Genomic DNA, 22,214 nt, shown 5'->3' on the forward strand with positions numbered 1-22,214 from the left:
CTGTTTGCCTGCTGGAGAGCTCAACAGCCATTTCCTTTCAGCTGGTTGACCCAGAAGAGAAACTGAAAGCAAGTTAAATAGAATACAGTTTACTTTGAAATGGAGTCACAAAATGACACTTCTGCCAATGCAGAAAAAAAAGAAAAATCTGGGGAGAGGCTTCCTGAAGTGAATGCAAAGCAATTGCAATATATTTCAGCATTATTTCAATTTGACTTGCAGACTAACGCCTCCGCTTTTATTGCTGCTAACGTGGATGCATCCAGCTGCTACGCCCGATGTACCATACCACACAGTCACACAATAGAATAAAATAACACTTTATTGTGCCCAGCTTCTGTTTAACAACTATAATATTAAAGGCTTCCTCAGAGCAAAATGATACAGGGCAGAAAATGGTATGAAGGGAAAAATGGCACAAGAGAATGGCAGGGACAAAATGAAGGGGGAAAAATGCATGGGGTTATAAAGGCCAATAGTAGGAGAGATGGTGACTATATGGTGCCCTTCTGCATGTGCAGGGCTCCGCATCACGCCTTTCTCTTCCAAACACCATTCTGAGGTAGGGCTGTGCTCTTGCGCATTGCCATCAGAGCACAGAAAGAGCAAAAATATTTGCTGATGGGATGTGACCTTCCAGGTAGGAGAAACAGGGCAGGATTCACACTGTACAGATGAGGGTTTGATCCCTTGCAATGCAAGGCCAGGCAGCTCCTTTCCCCCCTCCCAGCCCCTTTAAAAACCCAGCCGGAGGATGCAGGCGAGACTGGCCAAGACACCCAGAGCTATCATAGTGTAGCTGGTTTTCACACTGCTGGCACCGCTGATGTTGCACAGGGAAGTCTCGCAGCAGCTGGTAGCGACCCCGGCTATGCCAATATTCAGGTCAATTGTTGGGCAAAATGCAGAACATTTCTTGGTAATACGCTGGTTACGGTCATTGCCTGAAGTGGGAAAGAGAGAAAATGGGGAGAAAAGTCAAGTTTTTTGTCTTGTATATTTTTTACAGACTTCAGTGATAGACTGGCTGTGCACTGTCCAGTGGGGAATACATTGTTCTGTACTCAATGCTGTTGGTTTTCCCTTGGGCTTCGTTGCACTGCATCGTTATTTGGGTATGTGCGACCTATGGAGACGATCTCCAGGCCTTACGACTCTGCTGTTTTCAGGGCCAGCTGAGTGCAACCTAGGGCAAGAATTCAGAGATCTAATGCATTTTTACAGTGCAAGATTGCAAGACATCATCCTCACCATGCCTTGGGATTGCTCCTTCCACAGGACCTGGCCCTTTCCAATCCCACCACCTCATGAGAATATATTTGAGCTTGGAGATGAGACACGAGGTTTGTGCAGAGAAATCCTCTCTCTTCCAGTATCTCTCTGTGCTAGTTTTGGCTGGCATAGAATTAATATTCTTCACAGTAGCTACTATGGGACTATGTTTTGAATTTGTGCTGAAAACATCTTTATCTGAACTGACAAATTTTCTCACTTTTACCCTTCTGATTCTCTCCCCCATCCCACCGGGTGGAGTGAGCAAGTGGCTGTGTGGGGCTGAGCTGCCGGCTGGGGTTAAACCATGACAGTCCTTTTTGATGCCCAACATGGGGCTCAAAGGGTTTGAGATAATGACGGGTTTGCTTGGAATGTGCTAGATCAAATTTATAGCTGTTATTGCTGTTTAGCTTTTAATTGGCAGGCTCCTGTGCTTGCCGTGGGGCTTACTTGCCTTACTGTATATTAGAGTCTAGAGCTTGTTAGTGGCTGCTTTTTGCTTTCACCGCTTGCTATACTGCTTATCATCTTACTCTGCTGTGCCTGGGAACATTTTGATAACAGCAATGGCAATGCGCCTGGGCTGGCAGATGGCCAGGGCATCGCTGCTGTTTCTGTGCTGCTGTAATGGACAGGCTGGAACTCCAGCGTGAACTTGAGTCGAAGGGACTGTGACCTGTGGATGAGCCCACGCAGGAGCAGGACACCCTGAAGCGTCTGTGGCTGTGGATAAGCCCATGCCAGACCAGGTACATCTCAAAGTGTCTGTGGCCGTGGTTATGCCTGTGCCACAGCAGGTATACCTCTGAAGGGATTGTGGCCCAAGGATAAATCCATGCTGGAGAAGGTACACCTTGAAGTATCTGTGGCTGTGGATAAGTCCACGCTGGAACAGGTACACCTGAAAGCAACTGTGGCTGTGGATAAGTCTATGCTGCAGCACATATACCCCTGGAGAGACTGTGGCTCATAGAAAGGTGGAGCAGGTACTCCCCTAAGGGACTGCAGTCTATAGATAAGCCCAAGCCGGAGCAGGGGAAAGGGGAGTTTATTGCAATATTAAACCCCATGGTCTGGTCCAAAGGGACCAGGGGTGGAGATTGTAGTGGAAATACCTTTAAATTGTTGTAACCCATGATTTGTGTTGCATGTTTTAGGAATTACTATAGCAGGAACCACCTGAACCAATAGAGGACAAGCCTTACAAGAAGCAGTGCAAGTGCAGCAGTGACCCAACCTGAGCTGGCTTTGGTGCCCAATAACTCCACACAACACACCACCTCTCCTGTCCCGAGTGACCACCATAAGAGATGGAGGCCAAAATCATGGACTAAATGAACTCAGTGGACATTTCTGGACATTTTGTGGACATTTTACAAGGGTGGTCCATAGACTACAGTAATGATATCTGTGTATTACATCAAAGGATGGGAAGGGGAGTGGTGGGTAATGAGGATGTATTGGATAGCATGGGACCTGAGCGTGATGTAAATGGTATGGAATAAGGGGTGGAGAATGTGCTGGTTTGGGCTGGGATAGGGTTAATTTTCATCATAGTAGCTAGTATGGGGCTACATTTTGGATTTGTGCTGAAAACAGTGTTGATAACACAGGGATGTTTTAGTTACTGCTGAGCAGTGCTTACACAGAGCCAAGGGCTTTTCTGCTTCTCATCCCACCCCACTAGCGAGGAGGCTGGGGGGGCACAAGAAGTTGGGAGGGGACACAGCTGGGACAGCTGACCTCAACTGACCAAAGGGATATTCCAGACCATAGGACGTCATGCTCAGCATATAAAGCTGGGGGAAGAAGAAGGAAGCAGGGGACATTCGGAGTGATGGCGTTTGTCTTCCCAAGTAACCATTGTGCATTATGGAGCCCTGCTTTCCTGGAGATGGCTGAACACCTGCCTGACGATGGGAAGTAGTGAATGAATTCCTTATTTTGCTTGAACGTGCGGCTTTTGCTTTACTTGTTAAACCGTCTTTATCTCAACCCACGAGTTTTCTCACTTTTACTCTTCTGATTCTCTCCCCCATCCCATCGCGGGGGGAGTGAGCGAATGGCTGTGTGGTGCTTAGTTGCCGGCTGGGATTAAACCATGACATTTGTCATCAGAGCCTTAGAAAAGCTTCACACTTACCGAGTCCTGTGGTAGAATAGGTTGTGAGACAGTACTTCTCATGGTCAGAGCATGTGGTTGTACTGAGACAATGTAAATTGGAAGTTGCATCTTTGCATGTGAAACACGTCAAGGAGAAAGCTGCAAAAGAAGCACACAACACCCATCAATCCCCTCTAGAAATACCCGTAGGAGCACAAAACTGGTGGTGCTGGTCCAGATGGAGGATCTGTCAAGCCCAGTGGCCTCAGGCAGACAACCTCCTGGGTGTGTGAAACTTGGCCCCAGCGACTCTCCTGGATGCAAATTACTTTAAGCTCACATTCCTGACACGGATGTGGTTTGCTTATTTAGTAACCCTCAAAGGATCTTCCTTCTGGATACTTACTTGAGTCTCCCATTTCAACATCTGGCATCCCCAGTGTGCTTTTGGGAAGAGCACCCCAGTCTACTACCACTTGCAGCGTGAAGCTCTTGTGGTTTCTTTCCAACCTGGCTCCTCCAAGCCTTGGTTGGTGGCCACTATTTCTTGTATAGAAAGAGAACAGTGGATTCCTGTCCACACTCTTTCGCATCCTTTTCAAGTCATCTGAAGAGTCCTGGCCTACACATCCTTTCTCAGAGCACACAGACCAACAGTGAATTACTTTAAAAACCTTTTTTGAATACAAAAAGGGAGACACAGACCTAAGAGTAACCCCCTCTGGCCATACTAGGCATGAATATTTTACTGTATGCCCCCCCAATGTATCTCAAATGAGGGACAAGTGACCTAGATCTGCTTCTCAGTGTTTGCTAGAAAGATGGATCCTAGCATTTGGCTGGTTCATTTTCAGAGCTCTCCTGTGTCAGGAGGCAATCTTGGACCTGTAGAAGACAGGACTCAGCAAGCCACCCTCTTGGCTGCAGCAGATTCCTTTTTACAGCCATCTGTGGGTGATGACTGCCTAACACTACAAAATGTGTACATCTGTAACACTGTGCATCTGCAAAGCGCTGTGCTAGTATGAATGAATGAAAACAGCTTGCACTCAAGTAAGCTAAAGCAGTCATTCATAGCAAAGAGATCCTTGGGGAAGGTTTCTCTGCATGATAAGGGGAATTTCCTACTCATCTGTTTATCTGGAGCAAACACTCCTGCAGTAATGTCACCCACCAGGGATTAGACTCATTCTTCTCATTTCCAGGATATCCCTATCTATGGACAGTTAATACCCCTCTTATTCTTGTACCAGCACCGTCCTTTAGCTTTGCCTTCCTTGCTCTTCGTCTCCCTTGCTCTTCTCCCTTGCCTGAGCTTCTTTGCCATTGTTACTGCCTTTGCCAGCAATGCCCCAACCTCATTGCTGCCCTTGTCTAACCTTAGACAAGCTCATCTGGCCCAAACAGGGTCTGTGCTCCTTAACGTCGTACTAGCTCAGACCTGGTCCCAGCTCAGACCATGACCCCAGGTGACCACCGTCACTGTATTTCATAGGAAGCCACAAAAATGCCTTTTAGGGCACTATTCATCCTTCTTTGTCTCTGTGGAAGAATATTCTCTCCCCACACCAGCTAGCAGCCCCTTTTCCCTTTCCATGGCCACCCAGCACTGACCTTCACTTTCTTCTTGTGGTCCATAGTCCTCACAGTTCCTGCTTTCCCTCTGTTGTCTCTCACTGAAGAGCAGCTAGCAGAGGACACAGACGGCAGGCAACAGGGCTCGCAGTGACTCAGATCCCATCTCCCTCTGTTCCCATGTTCAATACCCTTATTTCAAAAGCCTTAGACCTGCCACCCGGCTCGCTCTGACTTGATACCGAGACTATTGCAATTTGCTTCCTACCTTGGTCATTTCCAACTCCAGAACCTCTCAGCTGTCCTGCGTGGCTCTTGCAGTCAGTATTGTCCTGACACTGCAGGATATTTTTTTTTTTTTTTTTCTAGTTCTAGGACCCTCCTTTAGACCATCTGCATGCAAAGTGGTGTGGCTTCATTCTTTATTGTGCAAACCCCATACAGGCACATTTCTGCTCCACCCCACTGGGAACCACCCTTTCCTCCCAGAATAAGTGTAGACTAGAGCAGAGTCCCCAAACTGGGATTTCCAGACATGTAGCTCATTTTATTCCTTAATTAATGCAGCTTCTTTAATCAAGCCCATTCCAAGAAAAACTTCCTGAATCTATGGAGGAAACAGTGGAGCTTATTGCATGCCCAAGTCCTGTTTCATCCCAACCTCCCAAACCTGCCAATTTCAGAACCCAGTTGCCCTGGAACCCTCCTAGCCAGGAGAGGGGGCAAGCACCCTGCAGGGATGATTTTGCCAACCTCTGTGCTCAAGAGGTTTCTTTCTCACTCACCATGTACTGTAGAGGACTCTGGAGCCGTATGGGCTCCTAACCTGGTAACTCAGTTAAGACCCTGAAATCAGGTAAGACAATTTTTCTCATGCTGCTGAAAAAAACGTCTATTTTATTGCATCTGTTGAGATATCTGTTGCAACGAGGGCTGAGTGGGAAAGGGAACGGTATTTCTTTTGAACTGTGCCCTACTTGGGATTCAAAGCTGGGGTTAAACCAGGCTGCCTTTGGAGGTCTGCTGTCTGCACCCCGCAAGACTTCTGCTCTAACGGAAAAAGAACATTCCTCAAGGAAGATTTTCAGGTGAATAATTCGAACCACCCAGATAAACAACTTACACGTGTAAAGCATTAGCAAGTGCAAATGCCGGCAGATGCAGGATTTACACTGTTAATATCAGTCAGGTTCAGGATTAATTGGAACAGCAACCAGCCTTCTGGCTAGATTGCACAGCGAAGTGGTGCTGCATATGTGTTAATTTTCACTGACTCCTTTGGTAAGTTTGCTGTCTCATTACGTGATCTTTTTAAAAAATGCGATTACAGTTGATAAGCTGCAGGAAAGAATCCTTTTATTACCCTCAACTTTCTCAACCCTGTTGAGCACAATGATTTAGCACATGCCAAGTCTGAAGCCTATGAAGTCCTGCAGTAAGAACATTTACAGCCTCAAATTAAGTGTGAGCCTAAGTGCTCTGCTAGACCGGTACCAGAACGGCCAGTAATTTGCAAGTAAAACCCTATGGCAGAGCCTGAGAAAAATTCAGTTTGCAATAAAGCAAAAGCCCCCCGAGCTGAAGGAATCAACTATTCCCTTGGAATAGTCAGAGAGGGATATTCAGGGCTGCACCCTCTGTTCCTTGCCTGACCCACAGCCCACCTCTGTGCAAACAGGGCATCTCCCAGAAGCACAGGCAGCGGTCCTTGGCAGAGCCCAAGCAGGCAAAGTTAAAGTGCAGTTTCCCAGTGCATCCTTCCCAAAAAATCCAGTTATCAGAATGAGAACGGGACTCTGCATCTCCATCCCAGACCTGGGATCAACATTGGCAAAAGTTGCACCTCAAAGCAACAAGCTGCAAGAAAGAGATGGGAGCCAGAATTGCATCTTCTTGTGGCACGACCATCTCTCCCAATTTAGGCAATGATCATTTGTAACTGAACCAGTAAACAAGTAAGTGAAAAAAAAAAAATTAAAAAAATCAGGCTGTAGTTAGTTACATGTCAAATCTGCAGCTTTATTGCACGTATTGTCCTCTCCCTGTCCAGCTCTGGATATTCCTCAACTAAACCCCTCTCTCACAGAGCTGGACCAAGGGCTCTCAGCTGCCTGCACTGGGCCACTCCAAGGGTTGGGCTGGGACTGCGAGAGTCAGGTGAGGTGGGTATCTCATCCCCCACTTCAGCTCCTCAGCATCCTTCCAACTTCTGGTGGGGATACATCCTCTGGCTTCTTATCCTGAGGACTGGGATACTGTCTAGAGCCTAATGACCCTTCAGCTTTACCATTCATGCTGCAAAATCCTCTCGTCATCCTGCAATATGAAAGACATGCCCCAACTCTGGGGGTCTCGGTAGTGCAAAGCAATTCTTGGAGACTCACCACTCTCCGTGCACAGGGCTATGATGAGCACGACAAGAAGAGACGTCTTCATCCTTTATAGGTCTCACAGCCTCCAAAACAAGCAGGACTCACCCAGGGCAGGTTTTATACCTCTGCAGTGTTTGCTTTGATGCTAGGATAATAACTATAGGGTTGCTGTGTCAGATGATGGGTGACTGAGAGTAACGTGTCAGTGCTTGCATGTGGAAGTATGCTTTGCTGGAAATCTCAATAGGCATATATTCTCCCCCCACTTCTTCTTTTCCTAGTTGTTTCACAATGCAGCTTGCTCATCTAGTGTTAAGTATGCAACAGTTTCTAATTCTGGATAAGTGGAGGAAAAGCAAAACACAAAAACAAAACAGTGTCCACATGAGAAGAGGAACGTTTTCCTTTCCAGGCCAGCTTGGGTCTCAGAGCAGGCTGCATCCTTAAAGATCCTCTCCTCGCGCACTGTTTTAGTGCATATGGAAATTGATTGAATTTAAAATTGAAATTGGGATTGAAACTTCTATGAAATGTCTCCCAGGATTGTCAATACAGCTAGATCAGAAAAGCAGTATCCTTCCACTGCATTTCATAGGGGACCAGACATAATTTTCTGTGGGCCTTTTTAAGACAGCAGTTCAAAATCATAAATGTTTCTGTTAAAAAAATTGGATATTTTATATGAGGGAAAATGTTATCTTATTAGAAAATAAATTCCACTGGGCAATGAAAATGACCACTTAAATTAAAAAATAGAAATAACACCCACTCCCATCACATTGAACAAGCTGTGACTTTTTTTCACAAATCACAAAAAAATAAATGTCAGGGAGAAAAAAACAAACCAGTTAAAGCATGGAGAATGAGGGATTGCCTGATCAAGGATCTCAACTCATTAAGTCTTCAGAAAAAAAAAAAAAATTGTAGCCAAAAATTATGTGAAATGCCAAATCGGAGTACTCCACTGGATTTCCATACGGTGCTCTTTATTCCTCCTTTTTTATCATGTTTCATCCTATCTCCCTGTATAAAATGAGAATCTTTCCCACCTTCTTCTGAGTGCTGTTGCTTTTTCCTCCCACCGTTGTCTTTTTGCCATCTAGTCGTGGGGATGGAGGCACAGTCCCAGAAATGGTCCAGCTGGATCCCTTTCACATGACACTCAGAGCTGCAGGAGCACCCTGCATGCCCCAAGCTTCTGCCAGCGACTCTGCCCCTTGCTGCTCTCCATCTGGTTTATTTCCCTTTTTTCTTCGTCTCAAAGTCGCTCAGATTTCCATCTCCCATTAAATATTTGGGCTTCCAATATGACCCACCTACAGTCATTATCTCACCAAAAAGGCATGCCGAGTTCTTGAGGTGATGTAAGTCTTTCCAACACCTCTAAATTGGACATATAAATATTGTTCATATGGAGACCTGCATGACTAAGGTGAGGAAATTTCTGCTTTCTCAATAGGTAGAGCATGAAACTCAGTGGGAACAGAGGTGGCAATTAACCAAGAAAGCTCAAAGGAGGGACGTTGTTTGGCTTCGTAAGACCAATGCCTTTGTAAGACACCAGGCAGGAGGAAAACAGAAGCTGGCACCCTCCATGCCAGGCAGTGCAACCCTCTATTCCTTGTGAAATATTTTATTTTCCCCAGTTCAGAAGAGATTTAATGAGTCTTTATTGGTAAATCAACTTTTATGGCTGACTATTTGAGGTAATAGCAGCAAGGGGGGCTCTAGTCACAAGGCGATGTCATTCTACAGACTGTACGTTGCGCCGCAGAGGCAGCCCACATTCAGATTTATTTCAGCCAACAGCATCCATTAACAGGTACAGAAATAGCAGCTCAGCCAGGCACTTTTTTTTTTCCCCCCTCCCTTGTAGTCTCATCCAAGCAAAAACTAAAATATCTCTTGTCTCCTGCAAGCTGCTGAGATTTTGAGATGGCAAGGCTGTATTTCTTACAGGAGTTATTGCAGGATTTCTGACAGTTGAGATTTTCCATTAGAAGGTCCTGCACCCTTCCAACTGGTCCCATATGTCCCCCTGATATTAATGTTATCTTCATCCTTCACCAGTGCCAGGTGAGATAGATTGAAAAGAACCCATGGGGATAGAAAAGACACAGATGATTAGGACACCAGAGGGACCAAGGCAACGGAGAAGGTAATATCACAGTTTACAAGTATTTGGAAGCTATAAACTTCAAGAAGATTTTGGAAAGAGTAACAGGGGATTTAACTGGGGGTGGAGGATGGGGTGGAAAGACTTATTTCCCTTGACACAGTTGCTGAGTGGAGAAGGAAGGAGAGTCTTTTGCTCATCTTGTTCTAAACCTGGTTGAAATTGTCATGTGAGAAGGGCAAACGATTCCTTTATCTTGGTGAAAATGCATAGTTGTCATGAAACAAAAGCTGAAATTTAAAAGGAACTGTGAAACTCAGATGTTTTCACTAATTGTGGATTTTCAAGTTGGCCAAAAGCTTTGAGAATCATTTCAGAAATTATTGTGATTAACATATAGGAAAAGCGATGGGATAAGTGGTTAAAAAGAAGTGCAAAACCCCAAGTTTCAGTTAGTCCCTCAGCACAGAAATGCTACAACACTACCATTCTTCAGTTAGCCCATCTCATATTTAAATAAATGCCAGAACACCCTCCTTGCTCAGAAATTACATTTTTATAGGATGACTAAACCTAATCCCATCTTCACAGCCTTCGGCGAGCGCTCCAGTTTCTCCCCGTTGTACAGAAACACGTGCAATTTGCAGCCTTTCTTGAGCCCTGGTGGAGCAGCACTCCCCTCAAATTCATCTGGGCTGCAAATGTCAGGGCTTTTTGCTAGGTACCACTTTTATACAAGCCCTCCTGAAATGCAGCACTGCACTTATAAATTGCTCAGCTGGGACTTACGCACCCTCCAGCTCCAAAAGTGCATGTATTTCGCCCATCTTAGCTATAGTTCTGCTCCTCCGAGAGCTGAAGGAGATCTCCACCCCATCTCCTCCATCCTCAAATGTGGAAATGCAGCAGCGACAGAGGAAAGGGAAGGAGCAGAGACCTCCCCACCAGATCAGACACCCGTTGCCTTTGCTGGGCTCTTTCTGCCCGTTTTGTCATGAGCAATCGCTCAGACAGCAGCACCTTCTCCAAGCAGCCATGGAGGTCCCCTTTCCATCAGGACAGATTCCAGCAGTACCATCCTCATCTTGGACATCTCCAGCATCTTGGTGTGGGCCCTTTACCTATTTTAAAAGCTGGAACCATCCACCCTGCAGAGATCACACGAGAACGTTGCAGCACAGCCAGGAGCACGAAGAGTACCTGGCAAACCCCCAGTCCTGTGCGTTAGCAGTTGCAAAACAATTCTCGCTGTTGCTCACAATGAGAACAACACAAACATCTTTGACCTTTCCAGATTGACACCTTCATTCGTTAGCACTGAGTGATCAGGCAGAACATCTGGCTCTGTGGAGTGTCTGTCTTGAGCTGCGGGATGCAACTGAGTCAATTGGGAAAGGCAGCCAGGAGAAGATTCTCAGGTGCTAAAAAGAGGAATTCAATGTGAAGTAGAGATTCAGACTACAGCCCTTTCTGGCAGAGCTGTTTTCTCAGGCTGATCTTAGTGTGGATATAGCAAACACACTCTAGAATAACATAAATCTTTATTTTGTCTGACAATTGTCACACACATGCTATCAAAAGAGCTTTCCCAGGGAAAATTAGTACAAAACAACAAATGATACAGGGGAAAAGATAGGAGCTACGCTGCCATGCCATTTTGTGGATGGGGTCTGAAACAGTATCTTGGAAAAAATTGGGGTAGCATAGACACTGTTGGAGACACTTGACAGAGGGTGTTGGTTTCTCAGCTGGGGAATACCTTGTAGGTTCTTGGGTTGTCACATTTTCTCCCACCCCTCATCACAATCCTGCCCTGATGACACAGATCAAACTGGCCACAATTCCCAGGAACATCACAGCGTAGCTGATTTTTATGCTGTTGGCACCACTGAAATTGCACAGGGAGGTACTACAGCATTTGGTGGAATAAGCCGCCATACCGAAGTCCACATTTGTCTCAGGACAGTCTGCGGAACATTTCTTGGTGATACGGTGTCCTATGTCCTTGCCTGGATGGAGAATAGACAAGAAAGGAGAGTTGTGATTGAAGATTCTTCTGCAAGAGCTGACCAGAGGACGGTAGGAGGAGGTATATTGCACTATGCTTAATTTGCAATGCAGCAATAACAGCAATCAGTGGATTTGATGAGTGCTGGGTGAGGGTCCACATGACCTGTATCAAATGCATGACACTAGAAAGTCCTTGGTAGAAACCCACACCATGTTTCATGTAGGACGGCAAAAAATCACTGCCAATGCATTTTCGGTTTCTAAAACCACATTACTTATATCCAACCCCTTTCCACCTTCCGTCACGAAGTGTGTGTGTGTGAGCTCTCAGATCAAGCAACAGGGTCTGCTCATGAAAATCTGTGTGCTCCAGCCAGCCCTCCCACAAAGTGGTGAGGAACATACCCCAGGTGGTGGATCACAGAGCACCGCTGAGGGATTCACACACGTTATGTGTTGTGATCCTTAAACCTCAGTGATCAGTTCTTTCCGACAAGATCAACTACTGCCCTAAAAAAACTCTTGCTCATCAGTGTCTCTGGAGGAAAAAAAAAAGCCTTGACATGTTGCTGGTACTCACCAAACCCAGCAGAGCTGTATGTGGTTATACAGTATTTCTCATGGTCTTCACACTTATAGGTTTTAAGACAGTTCCAGTTGGAGTGTTCATTGTCGCATGTGTAGCAAAACAGCGAGGAAGCTGGAAAGAGCGCACATGACACATATTAGTAGTTTCCAGCAATGCCCTCCTGGGAAGAAAGTGTCAAAAGCCATGTCCGCTCTTGGAAAATACAAGGTGAAAAGTATGTTACAAACAAGTTTTCACGACAAGTGAAATAAGAAGTTGGTTTTGATTAATGAAGCTGCAAAAGCAAACAAACAGAACAAAACAAGTTTTCTTTCTTTACTTGAGATTTTTGGTGATTAAACCTGAAAACACATTTTTTTTCAACCTGAGCAGCACTCTCAGGTGACCTTTCTTTCTCCCCAAGGTCCGCATTGGCCCGGTTGACAGCCAACCTGCAAAAACAGAGCTCGCGCCCTGCCCTGCTGGGTCTGGTATAGCTCTGGCAAGCAGAGGATGAACTGGCACTGTTCTCAGGTAAGAGCTTAGTTTTAGTATTTTCAGATTGCATCTGCAAAACGCTGTACAGACCTGAATTAATTAAAGCCTATGACACCCCTGTGAGCTAAATTACTGAGCACAGAGACCCATTAAAGGGAGTTCCCTGGGAGAGGTTGCTCTGGACAATAGAGAGATTATTTCTACCAGCGCCTGGAACAATATGTTCTCAGTGATATTATTAGCAGGGCTGAGCCAGGTCTATTACAAAGCCTGAATGAGGTAGGATATGTATTTCTGACAAAACTGAAGTAAATTGTGTAAAATTCCAGGCTGGCCAGCTGGCCTTGCTAGAAACACCAGCACGTGTCATCTCGTTCCCTGGAGGTTGATTCACAACTGGTGGAAACTGTTTCCCTCCTGTTCAGAGTCCCATTAAATGCTCCTCATGTCTGAGCAGGGGTGACAGAGGCAGTTAAGCTGCTCTCGGGACAGCCTGTTCCATTGTCACCAGTGGTGAAGAGCTCTTGGGTGAAGGTGACCAAGTTGCAAGCCAGGGAGGGTCCTCCGTTAGGCTGAAATTTCCCTGGTTCAGTTTCTCCTGGCTTTCTCAGCCCAGGGAGGCTCGTATTTCTGCACAGAATAGCCCCCTTCAATTGAATTTGAACCTGGTTTTAACAAGGAAACTCCTCCCAGGGACTCTCCAAAGCCCAGCTGCTGTTGTTTCAAATTCATCTCTGAAGTTGAACCTAGCCCATGAGGCTTGGTTAGACAATTCCAGAAGCAGTTTAAAAAGAGAATTAAAAGCCATTTTAGGCCCTAACTACCCCAGATAGGAGAACAAAAGGCCTCCCCTCTGTGATGTGGGGAGCTCAGATGCCTTGGGTAAGGCTCTGGAGCCAGCTCTGGTTGCCTCAGCATGGTTGACGGTCTTGCTCTGAAACCTACCCAGATGCTCTTTTCTAGTGCCAGGTGTTGCGAGCGCAGGGGTTCTCCATAACAACAGATAAAATCATCCGTCCTGCATCCTGGTTTTAACTTCTCTTTAAGTGACTATCCAGCACTCACCGGTTCTCCATCACTTGGGTAAATCAAGCCTCTCACCTCTCCTCTGGAGGTCCCCCAACTCGAGCTGTGGGCTAATGCCCCTTTGCAGACCATGCCAGAGCAAACCCAGACGCGCTGCCCAGCAAGCATTATTGCATTTTACAGACCCTGTAGCACTCTCTGATCTGCTTTTCTGCCAAATCTCACAAAGTTGTTCAAACCACTTCCTGCTGCAGATGGAGCCGAGACCCCAGCGTGTGTGTGAAAGCAACTGAAATGCACTCGTATTCACTGACTGTTGCAAGGAAAATCCCTCTCAGTCAGGAAACAATAACAGCTTAAACCATTATAGCTGTTCTAAAGCCTTGCCTGCGTCTGGCCTCCACCCTCCATTAGCTCTAGTTTTGTGAATGCAGCCAGAAATCGCCTTAACGGTGCAAAAAGCCTTGCAGTACTCCTCGGGATGGCAAATACATGCACAGAGCCAATGTTTCTCAATGAGGTATTTCTACACAATTATCTAGTTAGAGCTGCACTTCCTTTTGAAAGAGGATGAGCACAGAGCATTGTGGATCCCATTACAAACACCCTCACTCCCAGACCCTTAAAAAAGCTCTTCAAACCTATAAGCAAAGAGCTCTTAAGCTTTCAAATATCTGCCAGCAACCTAGTTTCTTAATTGTAATGTTATTGTGGGAAATAAAGTGAAACGCTGGCAGAGGATGCGGTGGCAATACCAGCTATATTACCTTTATCAACAACTCTTCAATTTTCATTCAGGAACAAAAATAAAATCAAAGACAAAATTTTGAGCCCAGCTTGATTCTTATTAGCATTTTTCAGTTCACATGCCTATCTTCAGATGTGAGTGGTCGGAGCTTGATACTTGAGGGTGTGAGAAACCAGAGCGGTGAGCTCATTTTCTTTGGGTTATGGGTACCTCGGCAGAACTCACCCAGAAGCTAAGACTCAACCACACTAAATATTGCTCGACGCAGCTGATGCCAAAGAAAAACTGCACTACCAAGACCTCACCAATTGCAATAAAATCTGCCAAACTGTCTTGTCCCTGAGCTATCTCTAATTTCCCTGCTGGTATTTTCATCCTCTCCATCTGGCGCTTTCAGCCTCCAAAGCTCCTTACCTTGCTCGGCACACAGGACTACCGCCAGCAGGGCAATCAGAAAAGCCTTCATGGTTGTTGTGCCCTCAGAGCCTGAACAATGTGGGATGGTGCACTACGGTAAGGTTTTATACTGGGACCACGTTTACTTTGACTTCCTTTGATTACAGTAATTTGAAGTTTGGGGAGTGACAGCACATAAGATGTGATCAGTGATGGGTGTGTTTGTGCGTAGGAACCTATTACAAGGCTCCAGGTAGCAATTTTTTTTTACATATCATTCAGATCCAATCTTTTTTTCCAAGGCCTACTCCTGCTGACCATGTCTGCATTGCTAATTTGGGGAACAATTTATCTGATTCAAACATGGGAGGCCCTTTTTACTCCGTTGGGCTGAACTGCGAAACCTGGAGCAAAGCAGAGGCAGCCGTGCCAGTCTGGGGTGGCTCATCGCTTGCAAGATAGTAGGTGTCACCTGGCATCCTCCATCCTTTCTCTCTGCCATGGATATGAGAGCTTCACATCTGTGGGAAGTGGGAGAGGAGGCAAAAAAGATTTTCGCTGGATTGTCCGCAGTCATTCAGCATTATCTCACTTGTACTAAGGAAAGTGCTTTAAGCAGAAAACCAGCTGGTATCATTCCTGCGATGACACTATTTATGCCTGAGGACTCTAACTCAGAGGCTCCCATGGTCCAGGCAGGGATGGGGTCCGATGCTTTTGTTTTGCTCTGCTTCTCTGGCCTCCAGAAGCATCCAGGGTTTCCAAGCGATGATGTTTGTTGCTACCTATAGACCAACTCTGGACTCTGTCAGGTTTTTCCAGTCCCTCATGACCTTGCCAGTCCATCTGGGCTCCCCCCTTCTGCTCCCACAACCACTTCATCAAGTCTTGCCAAATGACTCAGGATGCAGCAGAGGCACAGAGTGCATGGAAACAGCTGCAGGAGTTAAACTACGAATGGGAGCGAAAATGACTGAGAAATAAAACAAGTCCTGGTCAAGAAGACATCTCAGCAGACCAGGACCCTTCATCTTTAGAGAGAGACATGATCAAGGGGAGCTCAGAGTCAAGGTTTGTAAGGTCACAGATGATGTGGAAACAGAATACAGGACATCCAGTTGCTCTTTGTTTTCCCCAAATTACTCCCCAAGAAGTTGGTTCATAGGCTCTTCCTCTGATCACCTGTCTGCAAGCTCCTGGGCAGATGGCCCCATGCCCAACCCCTGTGATGAGTCTTTTGTTTCCAGTCATTCTTCCTTTGCCCAGTTCTTCCTTTTCTACAGCAGCTTCAGCCCCCAACAATTTCTGTCTCTGCTTGTGCCCAAAGCAGGGTGGAGGGGATGAGCACTCAGTTTTCAAAGACTTCCACTCTGTTCTCTGGATTTGCCCTGACCTTGACCATGAATCTTTAATTGTCTCCGCTTTTAGCAAGGATGTGAAAGACCCACGTGACACCTAATGTAGCAATTATACTTTGGAAGTAATCTGTGAAAAAGCCACACTCTACAAACAAGACTTCGTATAAATACATGCATGAACGACATCAGGCAGGAAACATAATCTGCTAGAGCATGGGGGGAAATAGTAGGTATTAGTCTAGTAGGTATTAGTCTACATGTTTGTTTTACGTATAGTAGCCAGGATTCTCTCAGCCACTTGGAGAAATGGAAAACAAAACTTCCTTCCCTCCCATCCACATCAGAAATCCAGAAATGAAACTGAATTACTGCACTGAATTCAGCTCGTCTTGGAGCCAACCGAGCAGAAAAATGCAGCTCCTCAGCAGGAAGAAGGGAGCAATGCATGAACACAGCCCACAACAAGAAAGAAGAAAGGCTTTAAAATTAAAACAAATAAATGAACAGTAAATAAATGACACTGTTAAAGCAAAGTGCAGCTGAATAGAAAATCTGCAAGTGAGAAATGGGCTGTAGGAAGTGGAAATGTGAGAAAGCATTTAAATAGATTAAAGAGAGGGAAGGTTAATAGTAATAAACAGGATTAATATTTCACCCAGAACTGGAAAGAGAGAAGGAGGGAGCTGAGAAATATTGGTGCAAAGCAAAATAAATCAAAGCAAACACACAAAGCTTGGGGGGAAATAATTAAAGACAGGCAAAGTGAGGGTAAGAAATAAGATGGAATGGGAAGTATCGACGCTTCACCGTTTCTCCTATGGTGGCATTACTTAGCGCTGTGCAAAATGTACGTGTTGTTATGTGCAGACACTCTTCAGGTATTAACCACAGCCTTTCAGGGTCTGAGAAGCATTTTCTACAGCTCCCCAAATCCCAGTTTAACCAGCCACTGGAGTCAAACTCCGGGGTCTCCTGCAGGGCCTGGATGGGGAAAGCAACAAGGGCATCACCTGACCCCTATCCCTGTGTCCCTGAAGGAGAAGACTGCAAAAGCTTTGGGACCCAGACGGGGGTCTGGCCAGGTCCCAAAACCACGCTATTCTTGTGTGCTGTTGATATTGCAATCACGCCCAGGGCCACTGCAAGGGCTCTGGGCTCCAACCAGCACCGCGGCGGTGGGGTGGGGGACGGGTGTCCTTTGAAACAGAGAGCAACCCTGTTTTTTCCGGCAAAGGGTGAAGAGAACTGGAAGAAAAGCCAGGGCAAAGACAACTGGGGTAGTGGGAAGTGCAGGTGGTGTCAGGAGAACACAGCATGGAGGTGTTAAAACTACTTTCCAAGGGACATCAAAAAAAGAGAGGGGAGGGCAGCAGGGTGAATCTTGCTGCAGAAACTGGGCTAGGTGGGTGTTAACCCCATGGGTGCCACGAAGGGTATTAAACGGTTAACAGAGCCTGGGAGTTTTAAGGAAGAAACCTTAACCCACTTTGAACTTGGCAGCCATAGCGTGTGTTTGTGCCAGACCTTGGGAGCGCGTTGTGCAAGGCCTGTCCATTTTGTGTAACTGGAGCCAGACAATGCGTGTTTTCAACCCGCGATGGAGCAGCGAGGTGGAGCAAACTGCCAGGTCCGGGGACATTTTAATATCAACTCTCTCCACTTTCTCCCTTTTTCTTTCTGGAGGGTGGCTCCAATTGCAGCTCTCCTCCGTGGTGCAGGGAGGAAAGTCTCCATTTCAGCTCAGAGTTGTAAACTGCAGCCTCAACAGGGAAAGGAGAGGCCATGGGACAAGGTTAGAAGGTGGCAGCCATGGGTAGTGCTCCCAGTGTCCCTGAGTAGCGCAGATGGTGCATGCAGGGCAAGCGGTCCAGTCCAGCCCCGGATAGCATCAGGCTGAGCTGGTCGTGTCCTCTCCTCCTTCCCTGGCAGGTCAGGGAAGGCTGGGTTGCTTCATCTGGCCGTGCAATGGCAACAAGGTTAGGCGAAGGATCGGAAGGGGCGAGATCATGGGATCTAGAAACCCCAGGAAGAAAGGAAGACCTACTTGTGATATTTTGCCTTTTCCACTTAAGGCCCGACTGTTGCGGGCAGCGTGCTCTATTCTTCCCTTTCCCAAAGCACATCTGGGTCTGTAGCTGACCTGGTAGGCTCCAAACAACAGGGCAGAGCTCCTCAGGTCAACCCTCATGGCAGATGACAGAAGCTACCAAACCTCTAGCTAGGAAGGACAGGGGTAGCCCAGATTCATTGTGTCTGGCTGAAATACAAGGTGATCCAGGTAGACTTCCATCTCAGCATGACAGCTGTGACAGTCACCAGGAGCCTTGCTATCGGTCACAGTGGGTGAGGAACCTGAGTCCTTTGGGGCCGCAGCTACCAGCCACCAGGGAACCAAAGCCATTTTGTCACATTCGCTTAACCTCCAAGGTCCTAAGAGATAATTCAGTCCCATCAGGTTGGAGGCTCATGGGGAGATATCAAACTTCACCATCATGCATGGAGTCAACCACCGTGATTCACATCCCTGCTAATGCCCTGCCTGAAGGGTCAGATCCAGACTAGCTCACCAAACAGGGCACAAGCCCAGCCCCAACACCATCCATGCCACTAGACCATCAACATGGCTTGGGCACACCCCAACCAGCGTTGTCTCAAACAGTGCCCTGACATAGGGCTGCTCCTTGCAAGCAGTTTGGCTGTAACCACCCTGTTTGTAGAGGAAAGAGGGTTATGGATGTGAATCATCCTTCTTGGATCCAGGGCCAAGGTTTATTATTCTGTGGTGGCATCTCTGCAGCCAGAAATGGGGGTATTGGAGACCTGCAGGGTCTGAAGGAAAAAGGGCAGTGAAGAAGGATGGTTGAGAGAGAAAAACCCATTACCCGCTTGGGATTCCCCCAAAAGAGTTAATGCCAGTCCTCACCAAGGAGGACGCCACTGGCCACAACTGTGTTTGGGGAGAAATGATCCTCACAGGTTTATTTAAGTTTGTACTTGTAACACAGCTCAGCTGATAATTCCCACATCTGTCATTGCTTTTTCACTGGAAGTGGGAATTTCCCCTTGTCCAAGGTCCAACCCTCCTGATCCTCTTTTGTAACACGAGCAGTCAACGTGCAGGCACTAAAATGGGACCATCCCCTCTGCTGCATGTTCACACTGGTCCTGACAGGCGAGGCTCTGATCTTTCTTTGGAAATCTTGGGCTGTGATAGGCATCTGAATCATGCCAATACAAATGCTTACAAAAGGCCGATGAAAAGCTTTGCCATGGAAGATTTTGGCCAGCCTCTCCAAGAAGAAAAGTAGGCAACAGCTGTCATGTTTGTCTTCACAACTGTCTTTCTGATCATTGTGGGGTTTTTGTGTTTGTTTTGTGGGGTTTTTTACATTAAACTTTATGATCCTGGAGTTAGGTGGTGGTGTAGAGAGCAGTCATTTGAACCTGCCAGGCCAGTGATATGTGGGAGAAACTCATCTACAACACAGCTGTGGCAGCAGCTGGCCTTGTGAGAGCCTCCACAGCCATCCACAGGGACACCAAGAAAGCCTTAGTCTAGTCATCCATTTTACTTCTGTAAGAAATAAAATTTTCCATGTCTACCCATTATATAGGGTAGTCACACACACTTCGCCCCGGAAGGCAAGGAAACAGTCATGGTTTCCAAAATAGCTCTTTTTTTTTTTTTTTTTTTTTAATTTGCTTTAGGTTCTTGACTCATCTTTTGCATGATGGGTATTTCAGGCCTGGAAGTGATCCTCTGTGCTGAAACCCAATAGCTGAAATTTCCAAGGTTAGGTGAAAGCTGAGAGTAAAATGAGAAAAGTACGTTTCTGTGTCTGTGGAAAAGCTGTGATCAGCTCCATAGACAACCTCTCTACCCTTAATTTGTTTTAGAGGCTCTGGGTCTGATTTTTTACAAAAGGGCCCCAACTGAGAGTGGAAAAACTCAGCACGTGCGTGGGAAGATCGGGATGCTCCAGTTTCTCTCCTGACCCACTCCTACTGATCCAGCCAGGTATGGCATCAAAACCTCAGTTGCATGGTGAGAACAAGAGCTTGGGCCATCCCTCATTACGTCTAGAAACTTGTCACACCTTAGGTAATAGCCATGCTGAAACCTCCACAACTGTGGCCGAGGAGGACAAGGAGAGAAGGGCTGTCCCTGGAGGAGGAGAGCCCACGGCAGGCGGAGGAGCTGCAGATCAAGGAAATATCCTGGCTGAAACCATCCCGGCTTGACGGGTGTGTTCAGCAGGGCAGAGAAACAAACAGGATGATATCTGGGAATGCAATTGTATTCCTCACTGGGCGAGCAAAAGGGTATTTTCCCAGGAGGGTTAGCCAAAAATTCAAGGCTGTGTGTTTGGTTTTTTTAGTTATTATTATTTCGGAAAAGCAGGGCATGGTTTTGCTGGGGTGTGTTTGCGCTGGTGGTAGGGCAGAAGGAGGGAAAGGCGTCAGTCCACCTCAAGGGCATCCCTGCACACTGCAGTTGGGCTTTGGCTTCTCTCACCCCATCCTCACCACTCATGGGGTATGGTGAGAGCAACTCACGTGCCGCGATCGATCCCATTCACCATCAGAGCAGCCCCTCTGAGCCCAGCTTGCCAACCACTCAGCGCAAACAAGGGCTTGTAAACCTCACGGATGACAGCCTGGGAGGGGCATGGGAACCAATGATCCAGGGAGGAATACCAGGGTGGAAAAGCCACCCTGGGTTTGCGGACACCTTCCTGCTTGCCAAAGAAAGGGCACGGTAGGAGCAACTTGCCCCATCTTGATCGCACACATGGCGTACCAGGCTTTGACCCGCTCCCAACTTGTTAAAATGTCAGGAAAAAGACAACCACATCTTGAAGGGACTTTACAATCTTTCAGCAAAGACTTCCAGAACCTCAAAATTAAGTCTGAGTGAGGATAAGCGTGTCCAAAGTCACAGGCGTGGGAGAGCGGTAGCTTTTGCTCCTCAGCCCACAGCAGCTGCAGTTGCTGCTCGCACCAGCTTTGCTTTGCAACCCAACCACTGCTGCAGGAGTTGGGGGGGGGGAAGAAAACAGGATCTCCAATTGGAAAAAGAGGCCTACGAAGCTTTCCTTCCTGTGAAAGCAAAGCCTGGGGCTGTGCCTTCCCATTTCTGGGCTGTAAACACAGTGCTTGGCATCAGGCCCTCGTTTTGCTCACAGCCGCTCTCTCCTGCCTCCCTGCGTGGAGGAAAACCCACTTTTGTTCAAGCTGAAAGGGCGACGGAATGAAGGAAGTGCCAACAGAAACAAATCTGGGGAGGGCTTAGCACCAGGAGACCTCTTCTGCAGCCAAAAGCTCGCCCCTGTTCCCTGGGCATGGCTTTCATAGCAGACATACAGGGTATGTCCTCTCCTCTCTTCTCCTCTCCTCTCCTCTGACATGTCCACAGCACCAAGCAATGCCTCTAGTGTCACTTCCACAGCCAAATTCCAGCCATGACATCTCTGGTGCCCTGACTGCCACCTGGTCCTGATGGTGGGACGAGCCCTGCCCACCCACTCGGATCCCATCTAATTTCCTCGGGGAAGGGTGGCCGGGAAGGGGAGGATGCAAAACACCATCCTGAGCAAGGAATCCTTGCACGTGCTGGAGTCAGGCATTGCTTCCTTTGGGTTTCTCGTGCCAGTTGTACAGTGCGGTGAGGTCCTGGCCAGACCCACAAAGTGCTCTGATAACAAAAAAAGAGGTGTGAACTTACTTCCACACCAGTAAATACGTCAAGGACAGGGCATGGGCTCGCATACTTACCCACTATCAACACTCACCCATTCCAAGGAACACCTCCCAGACTATGGCGAGGAGACAGCGCAGGGCCAATGGGCCATTTGGTTGTGACCACCCTGTTTTGGGGAGGGGAAGGGTGCCACAAACATGGCATACCACGTGGACTCACAGCTGGAGGATGGACGCTGCCCTGTGCCGTTTACCTGTCTGGATGGAGCCTCTCCCTGTAGCGTTTCGTCTCAGGAGCTTGGTTTCACCCGCTTGCTTCTTCACACTCCTGCCAATGCGTGCAGTGCAGCATTTAGCGGGGAGGGTCTGGAGTGGGAGGTGAGATTATCTGCAGGGACGCTGCTGTGACAGCCTCCAACCCAGCTCCCTCTCGCTCCAAATAAAAGGAAGGGGCTCTGCAGGCAGGAC

At 47.2% G+C, this 22,214-nt stretch overlaps 2 protein-coding genes and 1 long non-coding RNA gene across 4 annotated transcripts; 1 reads left to right on the forward strand and 2 right to left on the reverse strand.

The window, feature by feature from the left end:
* Positions 1–304: 304 nt before the first annotated feature.
* On the reverse strand, positions 305–7,566 carry LOC128142307 (lymphocyte antigen 6E-like). The gene is made up of 3 exons (XM_052788272.1): positions 7,339–7,566; positions 3,419–3,538; positions 305–944 (listed from the first exon to the last, which is right to left on the reverse strand). Exons 1-3 carry the CDS (start codon positions 7,388–7,390, stop codon positions 736–738), a joined length of 381 nt encoding a protein of 126 aa, XP_052644232.1. The 5' UTR covers positions 7,391–7,566; the 3' UTR covers positions 305–735.
* Positions 5,671–15,373, forward strand: LOC128142308 (uncharacterized). Of its 2 annotated transcripts, none has more exons than XR_008235342.1 (3): positions 5,671–5,810; positions 12,445–12,554; positions 14,991–15,373. It is a non-coding gene; the product is annotated as an uncharacterized LOC128142308 (long non-coding RNA). The 2 variants fall into 2 exon arrangements; XR_008235341.1 differs by lacking the exon at positions 5,671–5,810 and adding an exon at positions 11,444–11,531.
* On the reverse strand, positions 10,990–14,818 carry LOC128142306 (lymphocyte antigen 6E-like). Its single transcript, XM_052788270.1, has 3 exons — positions 14,707–14,818; positions 12,033–12,152; positions 10,990–11,451 (listed from the first exon to the last, which is right to left on the reverse strand). The coding sequence occupies exons 1-3, from the start codon at positions 14,756–14,758 to the stop codon at positions 11,243–11,245; spliced, it is 381 nt and encodes a 126-aa protein (XP_052644230.1). The 5' UTR covers positions 14,759–14,818; the 3' UTR covers positions 10,990–11,242.
* Positions 15,374–22,214: the final 6,841 nt, after the last annotated feature.

The sequence above is a fragment of the Harpia harpyja genome, chromosome 5 (genome assembly GCF_026419915.1).
Source record: "Harpia harpyja isolate bHarHar1 chromosome 5, bHarHar1 primary haplotype, whole genome shotgun sequence".
NCBI lineage: Eukaryota > Metazoa > Chordata > Aves > Accipitriformes > Accipitridae > Harpia > Harpia harpyja.